The sequence below is a fragment of the Struthio camelus genome, chromosome Z (genome assembly GCF_040807025.1).
Source record: "Struthio camelus isolate bStrCam1 chromosome Z, bStrCam1.hap1, whole genome shotgun sequence".
Lineage (NCBI taxonomy): Eukaryota > Metazoa > Chordata > Aves > Struthioniformes > Struthionidae > Struthio > Struthio camelus.
The window spans coordinates 31,380,380-31,399,911 of record NC_090982.1 but is presented as its reverse complement, the minus strand read 5'-3'; the positions used below and the strand labels follow the sequence as shown (position 1 = coordinate 31,399,911).

General features: G+C 68.4%; 4 protein-coding genes across 4 annotated transcripts in view; all 4 read right to left on the bottom strand.

Moving 5' to 3' along the window:
• LOC138064601 (PHD finger protein 7-like) overlaps positions 1-1,357 on the bottom strand; it is a 4,558-nt gene extending 3,201 nt beyond the window's left edge. The window contains exons 1-3 of the mRNA XM_068927982.1: positions 1,324-1,357; positions 874-965; positions 273-397 (exon numbers count right to left, since the gene is read on the bottom strand). Coding sequence (XP_068784083.1) covers positions 273-397; positions 874-965; positions 1,324-1,357 — 251 coding nt within the window. The remainder of the gene's footprint in view (positions 1-272; positions 398-873; positions 966-1,323) is intronic.
• A 2,029-nt stretch (positions 1,358-3,386) lies between these two features.
• LOC138064600 (PHD finger protein 7-like) lies at positions 3,387-6,796 on the bottom strand. The gene is made up of 9 exons (XM_068927976.1): positions 6,763-6,796; positions 6,313-6,404; positions 6,118-6,219; positions 5,711-5,835; positions 5,328-5,490; positions 5,134-5,240; positions 4,791-4,904; positions 4,308-4,426; positions 3,387-3,553 (listed from the first exon to the last, which is right to left on the bottom strand). Exons 1-9 carry the CDS (start codon positions 6,794-6,796, stop codon positions 3,387-3,389), a joined length of 1,023 nt encoding a protein of 340 aa, XP_068784077.1.
• A 2,029-nt stretch (positions 6,797-8,825) lies between these two features.
• Positions 8,826-12,235, bottom strand: LOC138064599 (PHD finger protein 7-like). The gene is made up of 9 exons (XM_068927975.1): positions 12,202-12,235; positions 11,752-11,843; positions 11,557-11,658; positions 11,150-11,274; positions 10,767-10,929; positions 10,573-10,679; positions 10,230-10,343; positions 9,747-9,865; positions 8,826-8,992 (listed from the first exon to the last, which is right to left on the bottom strand). The coding sequence occupies exons 1-9, from the start codon at positions 12,233-12,235 to the stop codon at positions 8,826-8,828; spliced, it is 1,023 nt and encodes a 340-aa protein (XP_068784076.1).
• Positions 12,236-14,264: 2,029 nt separating this feature from the next.
• LOC138064598 (PHD finger protein 7-like) lies at positions 14,265-17,674 on the bottom strand. The gene is made up of 9 exons (XM_068927974.1): positions 17,641-17,674; positions 17,191-17,282; positions 16,996-17,097; positions 16,589-16,713; positions 16,206-16,368; positions 16,012-16,118; positions 15,669-15,782; positions 15,186-15,304; positions 14,265-14,431 (listed from the first exon to the last, which is right to left on the bottom strand). The coding sequence occupies exons 1-9, from the start codon at positions 17,672-17,674 to the stop codon at positions 14,265-14,267; spliced, it is 1,023 nt and encodes a 340-aa protein (XP_068784075.1).
• Positions 17,675-19,532: the final 1,858 nt, after the last annotated feature.

Here is a 19,532-nt window from a genome sequence, read left to right as displayed (position 1 = left end):
TGGGGCCGTGCCGGCACTGCCTGCTGCGGGCGGTTGCTCCCAGCAGAAGGACCTGGGGGGAGCAGGGAAGAGAGGGCCGAGGTCAGGAAGGGCCACGGCCTGCCACGCTGCCGCAGAGGAGGGCCAAGCGGGCACCAAGGAGGCCTCCGCGGCCGGGCTCTGGCAGCTGCCCACAGGCTTCGCTACGGGGCAGGCTGCTCAGCTGCTCGGCCAGCGCTGGCCCGAGGGCGTCGAGGCCGGGAGGCTGCAGCGGCAGGGCCAGCGGCACTTACCGGAAGGGCGCAAAGAACTGCGTGACGCAGCCGTGCTCCGAGCACAGGGCAGGTGGAAGCAGCGGCTGCAGCCCTTCCCCCTGGCAGGCGATGGCGGCCCCGCGCTCGCCGCAAGCAAAGCAGCGCTGCAAAGAGCACAGCAGACCCGTCAGCCCCAGGCAGCGCGCCTGCACGGCCAGCCCCGCACCTCCAGCAAAGGCCCAGGCACCTGGGCCCTGCTGCCTCTCGTCCCGCCCCGCCACCTCACGCACGACGTTGCTGCCTAGGCTGGAGGTGCCGGGGAGCTCCCGGGAGCAGCAGCCTTGCCCAGAACGGCTGGCAAACACCAGCATTTCTCACCGTGCCCCAGGCTAAGCTCCCCGGAGCCTCTCCGTGCACCAGCCTCCCCATCCCTGGCACGTCCTCACCTTCTGCGCTGCACTCCTTATTTCCATTTGATATCCACGAGCAGGAACCCACAGATTCCTTCCTCTCTGCTCCCGCGCTGGAACAGCCAGCTGGCGAGAAACTGCAAAGCCCCAAAGCGCAGCAGCTCAGGAGGTCGGTGAGGCAGGCAGCGGTTGCTGGGGGAAAGGTGGAGGGAGCCCCAAGGTGCACTCACCAGGCAGTTCTCGTGGACGCAGAGCCCTCTTTTCTCATGCTTCGGCCCGCAGATGTCGGCACTGGCATGTGCCCGGCGGCACAGCACGCATGCTGCAGGGGAGAGAGCAAAGGCCACCAGCACTGAGCACCCCGCCAGGGCCTGGGGACACGTCCCTGAGCGACTCCCGCAAGGCCCGGCTCTGTCCCGGGCCGGCGGGGGGCCAGGCAGGGCCGGAGCTGCTGCAGAGGCGCTCTGGGGTTAGCAGGGGATGGGGCTACGGCCCGGAGGGGGTCCCAGCAGGCGCCTGCGCCCAACCTGGGCACCGCTTGCTCAGGGGAGCGCAGGCTCTGCAGCGGGGCACGGGGGCAGCTCCTGCCTGCCCCTGGCGCTGCTCACGGATGGCCGCGACACCACCTGCGCTGGGCCGCGAGCTGCAGGCAGCTGTGGGCATGCACACGGCGCCCTCACCCTGCTCCTGCGAGTCGGGAGCCTTTCGCTTCATGGCGAACCCAGGGGCCAGTCGACGGAGTGCTCCGGAGAGCCCCGGCCACCGCAGCGCCGAGGTTTCTCTTCCACACGCTCCTCTGCTGACCCTGGGGGAGGAGCGGGACCACAGTGAGTTTCCAGCACGGCACCCCAGAGCCCCCAGGCTCCCGGGGCAGCCCCGCGCCGGCCCCTGCCTCCATCCCTGCTCCCTCCCTGCCCTCCCCTCCCCTCGCTCGCCTCACCCGCTTGCTCGGAGGTGCTGCCTCCCAACCTGGCACCTGCCAGAGCCGCCCAGCTCTTTTCAGCCTGCCGCGGGCGGTCGTGTCACAGAGCACCGCTGTGACCCAGGCGCTGCCGCGGGGCAAGCTCGCCGGCCAAACACGGGCAGGAAAGCCGGCAGCTACCTGCTGGCCACTGTGACACGGCCAGCGCCTCACGAGGGCCCGGGCAAAGGGCCGCCGAGGGGCCCGAGCCCTTGGCTCGCCAGGCAAAGCGGCAGGTTGCTCTTGCAGCCTGCGCCGCTAGTGCCCAGGCTGCCGCTTGGCGCTCCCTCCGGGCCGGAGCCAGGCTGCAGAGCAGCACAGAGCGCTGGAGCTCGGACGCCTCCTCTGGAGATCATCTGGTCCAACCCCCCTGCCCCAGCACGCTCCCCCGAGCAGGCTGCCCAGCGCCCTGGCCAGGCGCCTCTGGACCATCTCCAGGCAGGGAGACTCCAGCCCTTCTCGGGGCGAGCTGCTCCAGGGCTCTGTCCCGCCCTCCCTCACAGGGAACAAGATGGTCCTTACGGTCAGGTGCTTCGAGCTTCCTGCGTTTCCGGTTGGGCCCGTTGCCTCTCGGCCTTTCAGGGGCAGCGCTCTGAAGAGCCAGGCCGCGGCCTCCCTTCCGCTGCTTCTGGCCTTTGCTAAGGCGCCCCCGCAGCCTTGTCTTCTGCGGGCTCAAGAGGCCCAGCTCTCTCAGCCTTTCCTCAGGCGAGAGGGGTGCCAGGGCCTTCGTCCTCTTGGGAGCCCTTCGCTGCCCTCCCGCCAGGAGCTCCGGAGCTCGCTTGGACTGGGGAGCGCAGCGCCGGCCACGCGTCTCCAGGGGTGGCCTCAGCAGGGCTGAGGAGAGGGGGGAGGATCACCCCCCCTTGCCCCTGGGGGCGCTGCTCTTGCTCAGGCAGCCCAGGAGCCCAGGGGCCACCTTTGTCCCCAGGGCCCATTGCTGCCTCGTGGCCACCACAACAAGGTGTCCCAGGGCCTGTCCGGGGCCAGGGCCGTTATTCCTGCCCAGGGGCAGGACTCTGCACTCCCCCGCCCGCCCCTTCAGCAGCTTCCTGCCTGCCCAAGTCTCCAGCCTGGCCAGGGCCCTCTGGAGGGCAGCGCAGCCCTCTGGTGCCTCAGCCCCTCCTCCCAGGTTTCGACCAGGAGCAAACTTGCAGAGGCTGCACTGTGTCCCCGCATCCAGGTCCCTGAGGAATGCATTGAACAAGACTGGACCCAGCACCGACCCCAGGGCGCCACCGCTAGCTCCAGGCCTCCCACTACACCTGGCGCCGCTGCTCGCAACCCTCTGAGCTCTGCCATTCAGCCACTTCTCGATCCGCCTCACCGTCTGCTCACCTGGCCCACGCTTCCGGAGCTTGCCTAGGAGGATGTGACGGGAGACCGTGTCAGAAGCCCTGCTGAAGGCAAGGCAGAGCACATCCGCTGCTCTCCCCTCACTGTGAAGAGCGGAGGCACGCACGCACTGCAGCCGAGAAGGCTATCAGATTGGTCAAGCCTGATTTCCCCTTGGTGAGCCCTGGCTGACTGCTCCTCGTCCCCTTCTTCTCCTTCCCATGCTTGGCAATGCTCTCCAGGAGGAGCTGCTCCAGCAGCCTCTGCGCCAGGCCTCGAGGAGGGCAGGCTGACTGGCCTCTAGTTCCCTGGCTCCTCCTGCTTCCTTTTTTGGAAGACTACAAGGACAGCTGCTTTCTCCCAGGCCTCAGGCACCTCTTGTCATCGCCAGGAGCTTTCCAGGGTGATTGAGAGCGGCCTTGCAATGACATGCGGCCGCTCCCGCAGCACTCATGGCTGTATGCCAGCAGGGCCCATGGACTTGCGGGTGGCCACTTTGCCAAAGTGATCCCTCACCGCCTCCTGCTCCAGCGAGGCAAAGTCTCCCTCTCTGCAGACTTTCTCACTGCTCTCCAAGGAGAAAGGTGCCTTGGTGACTCCGTGGCCCGAGAACTTGGCTAGAGAAATGGGAGGCCTCAACGTCAGCACTCTCAGCCCTTCCCCTTCCAAAGCCACCAAGCTTGCCTGCCTCCTCAGTGGCCTTCCCTCCTTCTCAGCCCGCTCCGCCTCCTGCGGCCACCAAGGCCAGGCGCACACGGCCAGGCTGCTTGCCACCTGGCCAAGGCCTGCGCGGAGGAGCAAGGAAGGTCTTGGGCAAGGTCTTGCCCAGAGCCGCAGACAACACAGCCCCACTGCTCCCACGCCCGCCAGCAGCCCCCGCAGCAAGGCAAAGCAGGAGCAAGGAAGGCAAGGAAGGCAAGGGGCATCAGGCAGGACGGTTGAGAGCAGCTGAGAGTTTTATTCCGGGCGCTGGGTGCTGCTGCCATTGCTTGGGGCTGGCCCACGGCTCGGGCGGCAGAGTCTTCAGGGCCGGCGGTAAGGATTTTGGGAGCGGCGGAAGAGCCTGGAGCGGCTTGGCCTTCGCTCTGGGCCCGTCGGCCGTGTCGGGCTGCGGGTGTCGGGAGGCGCGGGGCTGGAAGATGCCGGCGGTTGTGTCTGGCTGTTTGTGGTGGGGCTGTCCAGCTCTGACTGCGCACTGGAGGCTGTAAGGGGAGGCAGAAGGTCAGCAGCACGGCCCCATGCCCCGCGGTATGGGCCTGGAGAGCCGCGAGCGGCGCCGCCAGCCCTCCCGCGGGCAGAGACGCACGGGCAGCCGTGGCCTGAGCACCCACTGCCAGGCCTTGCCTGGCCCCTGGCCCCTTTGCCTCTTACCGGGGCCCAGGCCGGCACACTCGTCGCATTCCCAGCTTGCGGTGCCGTTTCCCAAGGCCAAGCAGCGCCGATGGGCCCCTCTGGAGGCGCAGGAGGAGCACAGCAGCAGCTCCCAGGGCCTGGCGAAGCAAATGGGTTGTTGGCGGTGGCAGCCCCGGGGCTGGCACTGAGGCCAGCAAGGCAAGCAAGGGGCAAGGGGCCGGAGCAAGGCAGCGGCCAGCACAGCTCTTGTGGCAAGTCCCTGCTCGCAGGGCCCCTGGGCAGACGCCGAGCCCGCGCAGAGCCCCAGCAGCACCCAGCAGTGCTTGCAGGAGCCCGGCCTTGGGGCTGGAGCGGCCCCCTGCCCAAGGGCTCTCCCTTTCCCTCTGCGCCAGCCCCACCAGCGGGTCGGGCCCTCCACCTCCTCGCAGCCCCTGCTGACACCGACACAAAGGCGTCTGCTGCCACCCCGGCAGCTGCACAATCGCCACTTTGCTGACGTACCCCGTTGGCTCTGCCTGCTCCCTGCCTCGCGGGTAAAGGCACTGGCTGGCATCGCAGCGGCTGTGCCGCTGGTATAAATCGCGGTAGCGCCCGCCTTCCTCCCAGGCTGGTCCTCTGCAGGAGAAGGAAGGGCAAGTCAGGAGCCTCCTCTGCCCGGGCGCCAGGCACATGCAGGACGCGCCTGCTCTCCTGGCCCCCCGTCGCGCTGCAAAGTCCCCGGGGAAGCAGGGCCCAGGCTCGCTGCAGCCCTGCGGGCCACCACTGCCTGGGGAGCCCTTGGCCCGGCACCGTGCTGGCACCCTTCTGCCTGGGGCGCCCGGCACAGGAGCAGCAGGAAACTAACCTGAGGGGGATTGGGATCCCCATTTTAAACATTTCCGGCAGAAATTTTCTTCTGTTTTTACACATCGGGCACCGGAAGCAGGAAAAGCCGGCGTGCACAGCCTGTCCCTGCAGGAGAGGCACACGCAGCGTTAGCGGGGTGCTGTGGCTGGCCCCCCTGGTCTGTGGGCACGGGGTTGGGGAAGGGCCTCCTACCCGGATGCAGCCCCGGTGGAACCAGGCCCCTTTGCACGCCGGGCACACCATGGTGGTGTAGGAGAGGGCGTCGTCCACGGGCTCCAGGCAGATGAGGCACGTTGTTTCTGCCTGGGGCCGTGCCGGCACTGCCTGCTGCGGGCGGTGCTCCCAGCAGAAGGACCTGGGGGGAGCAGGGAAGAGAGGGCCGAGGTCAGGAAGGGCCACGGCCTGCCACGCTGCCGCAGAGGAGGGCCAAGCGGGCACCAAGGAGGCCTCCGCGGCCGGGCTCTGGCAGCTGCCCACAGGCTTCGCTACGGGGCAGGCTGCTCAGCTGCTCGGCCAGCGCTGGCCCGAGGGCGTCGAGGCCGGGAGGCTGCAGCGGCAGGGCCAGCGGCACTTACCGGAAGGGCGCAAAGAACTGCGTGACGCAGCCGTGCTCCGAGGCACAGGGCAGGTGGAAGCAGCGGCTGCAGCCCTTCCCCTGGCAGGCGATGGCGGCCCCGCGCTCACCGCAAGCAAAGCAGCGCTGCAAAGAGCACAGCAGACCCGTCAGCCCCAGGCAGCGCGCCTGCACGGCCAGCCCCGCACCTCCAGCAAAGGCCCAGGCACCTGGGCCCTGCTGCCTCTCGTCCCGCCCCGCCACCTCACGCACGACGTTGCTGCCTAGGCTGGAGGTGCCGGGGAGCTCCCGGGAGCAGCAGCCTTGCCCAGAACGGCTGGCAAACACCAGCATTTCTCACCGTGCCCCAGGCTAAGCTCCCCGGAGCCTCTCCGTGCACCAGCCTCCCCATCCCTGGCACGTCCTCACCTTCTGCGCTGCACTCCTTATTTTCCATTTGATATCCACGAGCAGGAACCCACAGATTCCTTCCTCTCTGCTCCCGCGCTGGAACAGCCAGCTGGCGAGAAACTGCAAAGCCCCAAAGCGCAGCAGCTCAGGAGGTCGGTGAGGCAGGCAGCGGTTGCTGGGGGAAAGGTGGAGGGAGCCCCAAGGCGCACTCACCAGGCAGTTCTCGTGGACGCAGAGCCCTCTTTTCTCATGCTTCGGCCCGCAGATGTCGGCACTGGCATGTGCCCGGCGGCACAGCACGCATGCTGCAGGGGAGAGAGCAAAGGCCACCAGCACTGAGCACCCCGCCAGGGCCTGGGGACACGTCCCTGAGCGACTCCCGCAAGGCCCGGCTCTGTCCCGGGCCGGCGGGGGGCCAGGCAGGGCCGGAGCTGCTGCAGAGGCGCTCTGGGGTTAGCAGGGGATGGGGCTACGGCCCGGAGGGGGTCCCAGCAGGCGCCTGCGCCCAACCTGGGCACCGCTTGCTCAGGGGAGCGCAGGCTCTGCAGCGGGGCACGGGGGCAGCTCCTGCCTGCCCCTGGCGCTGCTCACGGATGGCCGCGACACCACCTGCGCTGGGCCGCGAGCTGCAGGCAGCTGTGGGCATGCACACGGCGCCCTCACCCTGCTCCTGCGAGTCGGGAGCCTTTCGCTTCATGGCGAACCCAGGGGCCAGTCGACGGAGTGCTCCGGAGAGCCCCGGCCACCGCAGCGCCGAGGTTTCTCTTCCACACGCTCCTCTGCTGACCCTGGGGGAGGAGCGGGACCACAGTGAGTTTCCAGCACGGCACCCCAGAGCCCCCAGGCTCCCGGGGCAGCCCCGCGCCGGCCCCTGCCTCCATCCCTGCTCCCTCCCTGCCCTCCCCTCCCCTCGCTCGCCTCACCCGCTTGCTCGGAGGTGCTGCCTCCCAACCTGGCACCTGCCAGAGCCGCCCAGCTCTTTTCAGCCTGCCGCGGGCGGTCGTGTCACAGAGCACCGCTGTGACCCAGGCGCTGCCGCGGGGCAAGCTCGCCGGCCAAACACGGGCAGGAAAGCCGGCAGCTACCTGCTGGCCACTGTGACACGGCCAGCGCCTCACGAGGGCCCGGGCAAAGGGCCGCCGAGGGGCCCGAGCCCTTGGCTCGCCAGGCAAAGCGGCAGGTTGCTCTTGCAGCCTGCGCCGCTAGTGCCCAGGCTGCCGCTTGGCGCTCCCTCCGGGCCGGAGCCAGGCTGCAGAGCAGCACAGAGCGCTGGAGCTCGGACGCCTCCTCTGGAGATCATCTGGTCCAACCCCCCTGCCCCAGCACGCTCCCCCGAGCAGGCTGCCCAGCGCCCTGGCCAGGCGCCTCTGGACCATCTCCAGGCAGGGAGACTCCAGCCCTTCTCGGGGCGAGCTGCTCCAGGGCTCTGTCCCGCCCTCCCTCACAGGGAACAAGATGGTCCTTACGGTCAGGTGCTTCGAGCTTCCTGCGTTTCCGGTTGGGCCCGTTGCCTCTCGGCCTTTCAGGGGCAGCGCTCTGAAGAGCCAGGCCGCGGCCTCCCTTCCGCTGCTTCTGGCCTTTGCTAAGGCGCCCCCGCAGCCTTGTCTTCTGCGGGCTCAAGAGGCCCAGCTCTCTCAGCCTTTCCTCAGGCGAGAGGGGAGCCAGGGCCTTCGTCCTCTTGGGAGCCCTTCGCTGCCCTCCCGCCAGGAGCTCCGGAGCTCGCTTGGACTGGGGAGCGCAGCGCCGGCCACGCGTCTCCAGGGGTGGCCTCAGCAGGGCTGAGGAGAGGGGGGAGGATCACCCCCCCTTGCCCCTGGGGGCGCTGCTCTTGCTCAGGCAGCCCAGGAGCCCAGGGGCCACCTTTGTCCCCAGGGCCCATTGCTGCCTCGTGGCCACCACAACAAGGTGTCCCAGGGCCTGTCCGGGGCCAGGGCCGTTATTCCTGCCCAGGGGCAGGACTCTGCACTCCCCCGCCCGCCCCTTCAGCAGCTTCCTGCCTGCCCAAGTCTCCAGCCTGGCCAGGGCCCTCTGGAGGGCAGCGCAGCCCTCTGGTGCCTCAGCCCCTCCTCCCAGGTTTCGACCAGGAGCAAACTTGCAGAGGCTGCACTGTGTCCCCGCATCCAGGTCCCTGAGGAATGCATTGAACAAGACTGGACCCAGCACCGACCCCAGGGCGCCACCGCTAGCTCCAGGCCTCCCACTACACCTGGCGCCGCTGCTCGCAACCCTCTGAGCTCTGCCATTCAGCCACTTCTCGATCCGCCTCACCGTCTGCTCACCTGGCCCACGCTTCCGGAGCTTGCCTAGGAGGATGTGACGGGAGACCGTGTCAGAAGCCCTGCTGAAGGCAAGGCAGAGCACATCCGCTGCTCTCCCCTCACTGTGAAGAGCGGAGGCACGCACGCACTGCAGCCGAGAAGGCTATCAGATTGGTCAAGCCTGATTTCCCCTTGGTGAGCCCTGGCTGACTGCTCCTCGTCCCCTTCTTCTCCTTCCCATGCTTGGCAATGCTCTCCAGGAGGAGCTGCTCCAGCAGCCTCTGCGCCAGGCCTCGAGGAGGGCAGGCTGACTGGCCTCTAGTTCCCTGGCTCCTCCTGCTTCCTTTTTTGGAAGACTACAAGGACAGCTGCTTTCTCCCAGGCCTCAGGCACCTCTTGTCATCGCCAGGAGCTTTCCAGGGTGATTGAGAGCGGCCTTGCAATGACATGCGGCCGCTCCCGCAGCACTCATGGCTGTATGCCAGCAGGGCCCATGGACTTGCGGGTGGCCACTTTGCCAAAGTGATCCCTCACCGCCTCCTGCTCCAGCGAGGCAAAGTCTCCCTCTCTGCAGACTTTCTCACTGCTCTCCAAGGAGAAAGGTGCCTTGGTGACTCCGTGGCCCGAGAACTTGGCTAGAGAAATGGGAGGCCTCAACGTCAGCACTCTCAGCCCTTCCCCTTCCAAAGCCACCAAGCTTGCCTGCCTCCTCAGTGGCCTTCCCTCCTTCTCAGCCCGCTCCGCCTCCTGCGGCCACCAAGGCCAGGCGCACACGGCCAGGCTGCTTGCCACCTGGCCAAGGCCTGCGCGGAGGAGCAAGGAAGGTCTTGGGCAAGGTCTTGCCCAGAGCCGCAGACAACACAGCCCCACTGCTCCCACGCCCGCCAGCAGCCCCCGCAGCAAGGCAAAGCAGGAGCAAGGAAGGCAAGGAAGGCAAGGGGCATCAGGCAGGACGGTTGAGAGCAGCTGAGAGTTTTATTCCGGGCGCTGGGTGCTGCTGCCATTGCTTGGGGCTGGCCCACGGCTCGGGCGGCAGAGTCTTCAGGGCCGGCGGTAAGGATTTTGGGAGCGGCGGAAGAGCCTGGAGCGGCTTGGCCTTCGCTCTGGGCCCGTCGGCCGTGTCGGGCTGCGGGTGTCGGGAGGCGCGGGGCTGGAAGATGCCGGCGGTTGTGTCTGGCTGTTTGTGGTGGGGCTGTCCAGCTCTGACTGCGCACTGGAGGCTGTAAGGGGAGGCAGAAGGTCAGCAGCACGGCCCCATGCCCCGCGGCATGGGCCTGGAGAGCCGCGAGCGGCGCCGCCAGCCCTCCCGCGGGCAGAGACGCACGGGCAGCCGTGGCCTGAGCACCCACTGCCAGGCCTTGCCTGGCCCCTGGCCCCTTTGCCTCTTACCGGGGCCCAGGCCGGCACACTCGTCGCATTCCCAGCTTGCGGTGCCATTTCCCAAGGCCAAGCAGCGCCGATGGGCCCCTCTGGAGGCGCAGGAGGAGCACAGCAGCAGCTCCCAGGGCCTGGCGAAGCAAATGGGTTGTTGGCGGTGGCAGCCCCGGGGCTGGCACTGAGGCCAGCAAGGCAAGCAAGGGGCAAGGGGCCGGAGCAAGGCAGCGGCCAGCACAGCTCTTGTGGCAAGTCCCTGCTCGCAGGGCCCCTGGGCAGACGCCGAGCCCGCGCAGAGCCCCAGCAGCACCCAGCAGTGCTTGCAGGAGCCCGGCCTTGGGGCTGGAGCGGCCCCCTGCCCAAGGGCTCTCCCTTTCCCTCTGCGCCAGCCCCACCAGCGGGTCGGGCCCTCCACCTCCTCGCAGCCCCTGCTGACACCGACACAAAGGCGTCTGCTGCCACCCCGGCAGCTGCACAATCGCCGCTTTGCTGACGTACCCCGTTGGCTCTGCCTGCTCCCTGCCTCGCGGGTAAAGGCACTGGCTGGCATCGCAGCGGCTGTGCCGCTGGTATAAATCGCGGTAGCGCCCGCCTTCCTCCCAGGCTGGTCCTCTGCAGGAGAAGGAAGGGCAAGTCAGGAGCCTCCTCTGCCCGGGCGCCAGGCACATGCAGGACGCGCCTGCTCTCCTGGCCCCCCGTCGCGCTGCAAAGTCCCCGGGGAAGCAGGGCCCAGGCTCGCTGCAGCCCTGCGGGCCACCACTGCCTGGGGAGCCCTTGGCCCGGCACCGTGCTGGCACCCTTCTGCCTGGGGCGCCCGGCACAGGAGCAGCAGGAAACTAACCTGAGGGGGATTGGGATCCCCATTTTAAACATTTCCGGCAGAAATTTTCTTCTGTTTTTACACATCGGGCACCGGAAGCAGGAAAAGCCGGCGTGCACAGCCTGTCCCTGCAGGAGAGGCACACGCAGCGTTAGCGGGGTGCTGTGGCTGGCCCCCCTGGTCTGTGGGCACGGGGTTGGGGAAGGGCCTCCTACCCGGATGCAGCCCCGGTGGAACCAGGCCCCTTTGCACGCCGGGCACACCATGGTGGTGTAGGAGAGGGCGTCGTCCACGGGCTCCAGGCAGATGAGGCACGTTGTTTCTGCCTGGGGCCGTGCCGGCACTGCCTGCTGCGGGCGGTGCTCCCAGCAGAAGGACCTGGGGGGAGCAGGGAAGAGAGGGCCGAGGTCAGGAAGGGCCACGGCCTGCCACGCTGCCGCAGAGGAGGGCCAAGCGGGCACCAAGGAGGCCTCCGCGGCCGGGCTCTGGCAGCTGCCCACAGGCTTCGCTACGGGGCAGGCTGCTCAGCTGCTCGGCCAGCGCTGGCCCGAGGGCGTCGAGGCCGGGAGGCTGCAGCGGCAGGGCCAGCGGCACTTACCGGAAGGGCGCAAAGAACTGCGTGACGCAGCCGTGCTCCGAGGCACAGGGCAGGTGGAAGCAGCGGCTGCAGCCCTTCCCCTGGCAGGCGATGGCGGCCCCGCGCTCGCCGCAAGCAAAGCAGCGCTGCAAAGAGCACAGCAGACCCGTCAGCCCCAGGCAGCGCGCCTGCACGGCCAGCCCCGCACCTCCAGCAAAGGCCCAGGCACCTGGGCCCTGCTGCCTCTCGTCCCGCCCCGCCACCTCACGCACGACGTTGCTGCCTAGGCTGGAGGTGCCGGGGAGCTCCCGGGAGCAGCAGCCTTGCCCAGAACGGCTGGCAAACACCAGCATTTCTCACCGTGCCCCAGGCTAAGCTCCCCGGAGCCTCTCCGTGCACCAGCCTCCCCATCCCTGGCACGTCCTCACCTTCTGCGCTGCACTCCTTATTTTCCATTTGATATCCACGAGCAGGAACCCACAGATTCCTTCCTCTCTGCTCCCGCGCTGGAACAGCCAGCTGGCGAGAAACTGCAAAGCCCCAAAGCGCAGCAGCTCAGGAGGTCGGTGAGGCAGGCAGCGGTTGCTGGGGGAAAGGTGGAGGGAGCCCCAAGGTGCACTCACCAGGCAGTTCTCGTGGACGCAGAGCCCTCTTTTCTCATGCTTCGGCCCGCAGATGTCGGCACTGGCATGTGCCCGGCGGCACAGCACGCATGCTGCAGGGGAGAGAGCAAAGGCCACCAGCACTGAGCACCCCGCCAGGGCCTGGGGACACGTCCCTGAGCGACTCCCGCAAGGCCCGGCTCTGTCCCGGGCCGGCGGGGGGCCAGGCAGGGCCGGAGCTGCTGCAGAGGCGCTCTGGGGTTAGCAGGGGATGGGGCTACGGCCCGGAGGGGGTCCCAGCAGGCGCCTGCGCCCAACCTGGGCACCGCTTGCTCAGGGGAGCGCAGGCTCTGCAGCGGGGCACGGGGGCAGCTCCTGCCTGCCCCTGGCGCTGCTCACGGATGGCCGCGACACCACCTGCGCTGGGCCGCGAGCTGCAGGCAGCTGTGGGCATGCACACGGCGCCCTCACCCTGCTCCTGCGAGTCGGGAGCCTTTCGCTTCATGGCGAACCCAGGGGCCAGTCGACGGAGTGCTCCGGAGAGCCCCGGCCACCGCAGCGCCGAGGTTTCTCTTCCACACGCTCCTCTGCTGACCCTGGGGGAGGAGCGGGACCACAGTGAGTTTCCAGCACGGCACCCCAGAGCCCCCAGGCTCCCGGGGCAGCCCCGCGCCGGCCCCTGCCTCCATCCCTGCTCCCTCCCTGCCCTCCCCTCCCCTCGCTCGCCTCACCCGCTTGCTCGGAGGTGCTGCCTCCCAACCTGGCACCTGCCAGAGCCGCCCAGCTCTTTTCAGCCTGCCGCGGGCGGTCGTGTCACAGAGCACCGCTGTGACCCAGGCGCTGCCGCGGGGCAAGCTCGCCGGCCAAACACGGGCAGGAAAGCCGGCAGCTACCTGCTGGCCACTGTGACACGGCCAGCGCCTCACGAGGGCCCGGGCAAAGGGCCGCCGAGGGGCCCGAGCCCTTGGCTCGCCAGGCAAAGCGGCAGGTTGCTCTTGCAGCCTGCGCCGCTAGTGCCCAGGCTGCCGCTTGGCGCTCCCTCCGGGCCGGAGCCAGGCTGCAGAGCAGCACAGAGCGCTGGAGCTCGGACGCCTCCTCTGGAGATCATCTGGTCCAACCCCCCTGCCCCAGCACGCTCCCCCGAGCAGGCTGCCCAGCGCCCTGGCCAGGCGCCTCTGGACCATCTCCAGGCAGGGAGACTCCAGCCCTTCTCGGGGCGAGCTGCTCCAGGGCTCTGTCCCGCCCTCCCTCACAGGGAACAAGATGGTCCTTACGGTCAGGTGCTTCGAGCTTCCTGCGTTTCCGGTTGGGCCCGTTGCCTCTCGGCCTTTCAGGGGCAGCGCTCTGAAGAGCCAGGCCGCGGCCTCCCTTCCGCTGCTTCTGGCCTTTGCTAAGGCGCCCCCGCAGCCTTGTCTTCTGCGGGCTCAAGAGGCCCAGCTCTCTCAGCCTTTCCTCAGGCGAGAGGGGAGCCAGGGCCTTCGTCCTCTTGGGAGCCCTTCGCTGCCCTCCCGCCAGGAGCTCCGGAGCTCGCTTGGACTGGGGAGCGCAGCGCCGGCCACGCGTCTCCAGGGGTGGCCTCAGCAGGGCTGAGGAGAGGGGGGAGGATCACCCCCCCTTGCCCCTGGGGGCGCTGCTCTTGCTCAGGCAGCCCAGGAGCCCAGGGGCCACCTTTGTCCCCAGGGCCCATTGCTGCCTCGTGGCCACCACAACAAGGTGTCCCAGGGCCTGTCCGGGGCCAGGGCCGTTATTCCTGCCCAGGGGCAGGACTCTGCACTCCCCCGCCCGCCCCTTCAGCAGCTTCCTGCCTGCCCAAGTCTCCAGCCTGGCCAGGGCCCTCTGGAGGGCAGCGCAGCCCTCTGGTGCCTCAGCCCCTCCTCCCAGGTTTCGACCAGGAGCAAACTTGCAGAGGCTGCACTGTGTCCCCGCATCCAGGTCCCTGAGGAATGCATTGAACAAGACTGGACCCAGCACCGACCCCAGGGCGCCACCGCTAGCTCCAGGCCTCCCACTACACCTGGCGCCGCTGCTCGCAACCCTCTGAGCTCTGCCATTCAGCCACTTCTCGATCCGCCTCACCGTCTGCTCACCTGGCCCACGCTTCCGGAGCTTGCCTAGGAGGATGTGACGGGAGACCGTGTCAGAAGCCCTGCTGAAGGCAAGGCAGAGCACATCCGCTGCTCTCCCCTCACTGTGAAGAGCGGAGGCACGCACGCACTGCAGCCGAGAAGGCTATCAGATTGGTCAAGCCTGATTTCCCCGTGGTGAGCCCTGGCTGACTGCTCCTCGTCCCCTTCTTCTCCTTCCCATGCTTGGCAATGCTCTCCAGGAGGAGCTGCTCCAGCAGCCTCTGCGCCAGGCCTCGAGGAGGGCAGGCTGACTGGCCTCTAGTTCCCTGGCTCCTCCTGCTTCCTTTTTTGGAAGACTACAAGGACAGCTGCTTTCTCCCAGGCCTCAGGCACCTCTTGTCATCGCCAGGAGCTTTCCAGGGTGATTGAGAGCGGCCTTGCAATGACATGCGGCCGCTCCCGCAGCACTCATGGCTGTATGCCAGCAGGGCCCATGGACTTGCGGGTGGCCACTTTGCCAAAGTGATCCCTCACCGCCTCCTGCTCCAGCGAGGCAAAGTCTCCCTCTCTGCAGACTTTCTCACTGCTCTCCAAGGAGAAAGGTGCCTTGGTGACTCCGTGGCCCGAGAACTTGGCTAGAGAAATGGGAGGCCTCAACGTCAGCACTCTCAGCCCTTCCCCTTCCAAAGCCACCAAGCTTGCCTGCCTCCTCAGTGGCCTTCCCTCCTTCTCAGCCCGCTCCGCCTCCTGCGGCCACCAAGGCCAGGCGCACACGGCCAGGCTGCTTGCCACCTGGCCAAGGCCTGCGCGGAGGAGCAAGGAAGGTCTTGGGCAAGGTCTTGCCCAGAGCCGCAGACAACACAGCCCCACTGCTCCCACGCCCGCCAGCAGCCCCCGCAGCAAGGCAAAGCAGGAGCAAGGAAGGCAAGGAAGGCAAGGGGCATCAGGCAGGACGGTTGAGAGCAGCTGAGAGTTTTATTCCGGGCGCTGGGTGCTGCTGCCATTGCTTGGGGCTGGCCCACGGCTCGGGCGGCAGAGTCTTCAGGGCCGGCGGTAAGGATTTTGGGAGCGGCGGAAGAGCCTGGAGCGGCTTGGCCTTCGCTCTGGGCCCGTCGGCCGTGTCGGGCTGCGGGTGTCGGGAGGCGCGGGGCTGGAAGATGCCGGCGGTTGTGTCTGGCTGTTTGTGGTGGGGCTGTCCAGCTCTGACTGCGCACTGGAGGCTGTAAGGGGAGGCAGAAGGTCAGCAGCACGGCCCCATGCCCCGCGGCATGGGCCTGGAGAGCCGCGAGCGGCGCCGCCAGCCCTCCCGCGGGCAGAGACGCACGGGCAGCCGTGGCCTGAGCACCCACTGCCAGGCCTTGCCTGGCCCCTGGCCCCTTTGCCTCTTACCGGGGCCCAGGCCGGCACACTCGTCGCATTCCCAGCTTGCGGTGCCGTTTCCCAAGGCCAAGCAGCGCCGATGGGCCCCTCTGGAGGCGCAGGAGGAGCACAGCAGCAGCTCCCAGGGCCTGGCGAAGCAAATGGGTTGTTGGCGGTGGCAGCCCCGGGGCTGGCACTGAGGCCAGCAAGGCAAGCAAGGGGCAAGGGGCCGGAGCAAGGCAGCGGCCAGCACAGCTCTTGTGGCAAGTCCCTGCTCGCAGGGCCCCTGGGCAGACGCCGAGCCCGCGCAGAGCCCCAGCAGCACCCAGCAGTGCTTGCAGGAGCCCGGCCTTGGGGCTGGAGCGGCCCCCTGCCCAAGGGCTCTCCCTTTCCCTCTGCGCCAGCCCCACCAGCGGGTCGGGCCCTCCACCTCCTCGCAGCCCCTGCTGACACCGACACAAAGGCGTCTGCTGCCACCCCGGCAGCTGCACAATCGCCGCTTTGCTGACGTACCCCGTTGGCTCTGCCTGCTCCCTGCCTCGCGGGTAAAGGCACTGGCTGGCATCGCAGCGGCTGTGCCGCTGGTATAAATCGCGGTAGCGCCCGCCTTCCTCCCAGGCTGGTCCTCTGCAGGAGAAGGAAGGGCAAGTCAGGAGCCTCCTCTGCCCGGGCGCCAGGCACATGCAGGACGCGCCTGCTCTCCTGGCCCCCCGTCGCGCTGCAAAGTCCCCGGGGAAGCAGGGCCCAGGCTCGCTGCAGCCCTGCGGGCCACCACTGCCTGGGGAGCCCTTGGCCCGGCACCGTGCTGGCACCCTTCTGCCTGGGGCGCCCGGCACAGGAGCAGCAGGAAACTAACCTGAGGGGGATTGGGATCCCCATTTTAAACATTTCCGGCAGAAATTTTCTTCTGTTTTTACACATCGGGCACCGGAAGCAGGAAAAGCCGGCGTGCACAGCCTGTCCCTGCAGGAGAGGCACACGCAGCGTTAGCGGGGTGCTGTGGCTGGCCCCCCTGGTCTGTGGGCACGGGGTTGGGGAAGGGCCTCCTACCCGGATGCAGCCCCGGTGGAACCAGGCCCCTTTGCACGCCGGGCACACCATGGTGGTGTAGGAGAGGGCGTCGTCCACGGGCTCCAGGCAGATGAGGCACGTTGTTTCTGCCTGGGGCCGTGCCGGCACTGCCTGCTGCGGGCGGTGCTCCCAGCAGAAGGACCTGGGGGGAGCAGGGAAGAGAGGGCCGAGGTCAGGAAGGGCCACGGCCTGCCACGCTGCCGCAGAGGAGGGCCAAGCGGGCACCAAGGAGGCCTCCGCGGCCGGGCTCTGGCAGCTGCCCACAGGCTTCGCTACGGGGCAGGCTGCTCAGCTGCTCGGCCAGCGCTGGCCCGAGGGCGTCGAGGCCGGGAGGCTGCAGCGGCAGGGCCAGCGGCACTTACCGGAAGGGCGCAAAGAACTGCGTGACGCAGCCGTGCTCCGAGGCACAGGGCAGGTGGAAGCAGCGGCTGCAGCCCTTCCCCTGGCAGGCGATGGCGGCCCCGCGCTCGCCGCAAGCAAAGCAGCGCTGCAAAGAGCACAGCAGACCCGTCAGCCCCAGGCAGCGCGCCTGCACGGCCAGCCCCGCACCTCCAGCAAAGGCCCAGGCACCTGGGCCCTGCTGCCTCTCGTCCCGCCCCGCCACCTCACGCACGACGTTGCTGCCTAGGCTGGAGGTGCCGGGGAGCTCCCGGGAGCAGCAGCCTTGCCCAGAACGGCTGGCAAACACCAGCATTTCTCACCGTGCCCCAGGCTAAGCTCCCCGGAGCCTCTCCGTGCACCAGCCTCCCCATCCCTGGCACGTCCTCACCTTCTGCGCTGCACTCCTTATTTTCCATTTGATATCCACGAGCAGGAACCCACAGATTCCTTCCTCTCTGCTCCCGCGCTGGAACAGCCAGCTGGCGAGAAACTGCAAAGCCCCAAAGCGCAGCAGCTCAGGAGGTCGGTGAGGCAGGCAGCGGTTGCTGGGGGAAAGGTGGAGGGAGCCCCAAGGTGCACTCACCAGGCAGTTCTCGTGGACGCAGAGCCCTCTTTTCTCATGCTTCGGCCCGCAGATGTCGGCACTGGCATGTGCCCGGCGGCACAGCACGCATGCTGCAGGGGAGAGAGCAAAGGCCACCAGCACTGAGCACCCCGCCAGGGCCTGGGGACACGTCCCTGAGCGACTCCCGCAAGGCCCGGCTCTGTCCCGGGCCGGCGGGGGGCCAGGCAGGGCCGGAGCTGCTGCAGAGGCGCTCTGGGGTTAGCAGGGGATGGGGCTACGGCCCGGAGGGGGTCCCAGCAGGCGCCTGCGCCCAACCTGGGCACCGCTTGCTCAGGGGAGCGCAGGCTCTGCAGCGGGGCACGGGGGCAGCTCCTGCCTGCCCCTGGCGCTGCTCACGGATGGCCGCGACACCACCTGCGCTGGGCCGCGAGCTGCAGGCAGCTGTGGGCATGCACACGGCGCCCTCACCCTGCTCCTGCGAGTCGGGAGCCTTTCGCTTCATGGCGAACCCAGGGGCCAGTCGACGGAGTGCTCCGGAGAGCCCCGGCCACCGCAGCGCCGAGGTTTCTCTTCCACACGCTCCTCTGCTGACCCTGGGGGAGGAGCGGGACCACAGTGAGTTTCCAGCACGGCACCCCAGAGCCCCCAGGCTCCCGGGGCAGCCCCGCGCCGGCCCCTGCCTCCATCCCTGCTCCCTCCCTGCCCTCCCCTCCCCTCGCTCGCCTCACCCGCTTGCTCGGAGGTGCTGCCTCCCAACCTGGCACCTGCCAGAGCCGCCCAGCTCTTTTCAGCCTGCCGCGGGCGGTCGTGTCACAGAGCACCGCTGTGACCCAGGCGCTGCCGCGGGGCAAGCTCGCCGGCCAAACACGGGCAGGAAAGCCGGCAGCTACCTGCTGGCCACTGTGACACGGCCAGCGCCTCACGAGGGCCCGGGCAAAGGGCCGCCGAGGGGCCCGAGCCCTTGGCTCGCCAGGCAAAGCGGCAGGTTGCTCTTGCAGCCTGCGCCGCTAGTGCCCAGGCTGCCGCTTGGCGCTCCCTCCGGGCCGGAGCCAGGCTGCAGAGCAGCACAGAGCGCTGGAGCTCGGACGCCTCCTCTGGAGATCATCTGGTCCAACCCCCCTGCCCCAGCACGCTCCCCCGAGCAGGCTGCCCAGCGCCCTGGCCAGGCGCCTCTGGACCATCTCCAGGCAGGGAGACTCCAGCCCTTCTCGGGGCGAGCTGCTCCAGGGCTCTGTCCCGCCCTCCCTCACAGGGAACAAGATGGTCCTTACGGTCAGGTGCTTCGAGCTTCCTGCGTTTCCGGTTGGGCCCGTTGCCTCTCGGCCTTTCAGGGGCAGCGCTCTGAAGAGCCAGGCCGCGGCCTCCCTTCCGCTGCTTCTGGCCTTTGCTAAGGCGCCCCCGCAGCCTTGTCTTCTGCGGGCTCAAGAGGCCCAGCTCTCTCAGCCTTTCCTCAGGCGAGAGGGGAGCCAGGGCCTTCGTCCTCTTGGGAGCCCTTCGCTGCCCTCCCGCCAGGAGCTCCGGAGCTCGCTTGGACTGGGGAGCGCAGCGCCGGCCACGCGTCTCCAGGGGTGGCCTCAGCAGGGCTGAGGAGAGGGGGGAGGATCACCCCCCCTTGCCCCTGGGGGCGCTGCTCTTGCTCAGGCAGCCCAGGAGCCCAGGGGCCACCTTTGTCCCCAGGGCCCATTGCTGCCTCGTGGCCACCACAACAAGGTGTCCCAGGGCCTGTCCGGGGCCAGGGCCGTTATTCCTGCCCAGGGGCAGGACTCTGCACTCCCCCGCCCGCCCCTTCAGCAGCTTCCTGCCTGCCCAAGTCTCCAGCCTGGCCAGGGCCCTCTGGAGGGCAGCGCAGCCCTCTGGTGCCTCAGCCCCTCCTCCCAGGTTTCGACCAGGAGCAAACTTGCAGAGGCTGCACTGTGTCCCCGCATCCAGGTCCCTGAGGAATGCATTGAACAAGACTGGACCCAGCACCGACCCCAGGGCGCCACCGCTAGCTCCAGGCCTCCCACTACACCTGGCGCCGCTGCTCGCAACCCTCTGAGCTCTGCCATTCAGCCACTTCTCGATCCGCCTCACCGTCTGCTCACCTGGCCCACGCTTCCGGAGCTTGCCTAGGAGGATGTGACGGGAGACCGTGTCAGAAGCCCTGCTGAAGGCAAGGCAGAGCACATCCGCTGCTCTCCCCTCACTGTGAAGAGCGGAGGCACGCACGCACTGCAGCCGAGAAGGCTATCAGATTGGTCAAGCCTGATTTCCCCTTGGTGAGCCCTGGCTGACTGCTCCTCGTCCCCTTCTTCTCCTTCCCATGCTTGGCAATGCTCTCCAGGAGGAGCTGCTCCAGCAGCCTCTGCGCCAGGCCTCGA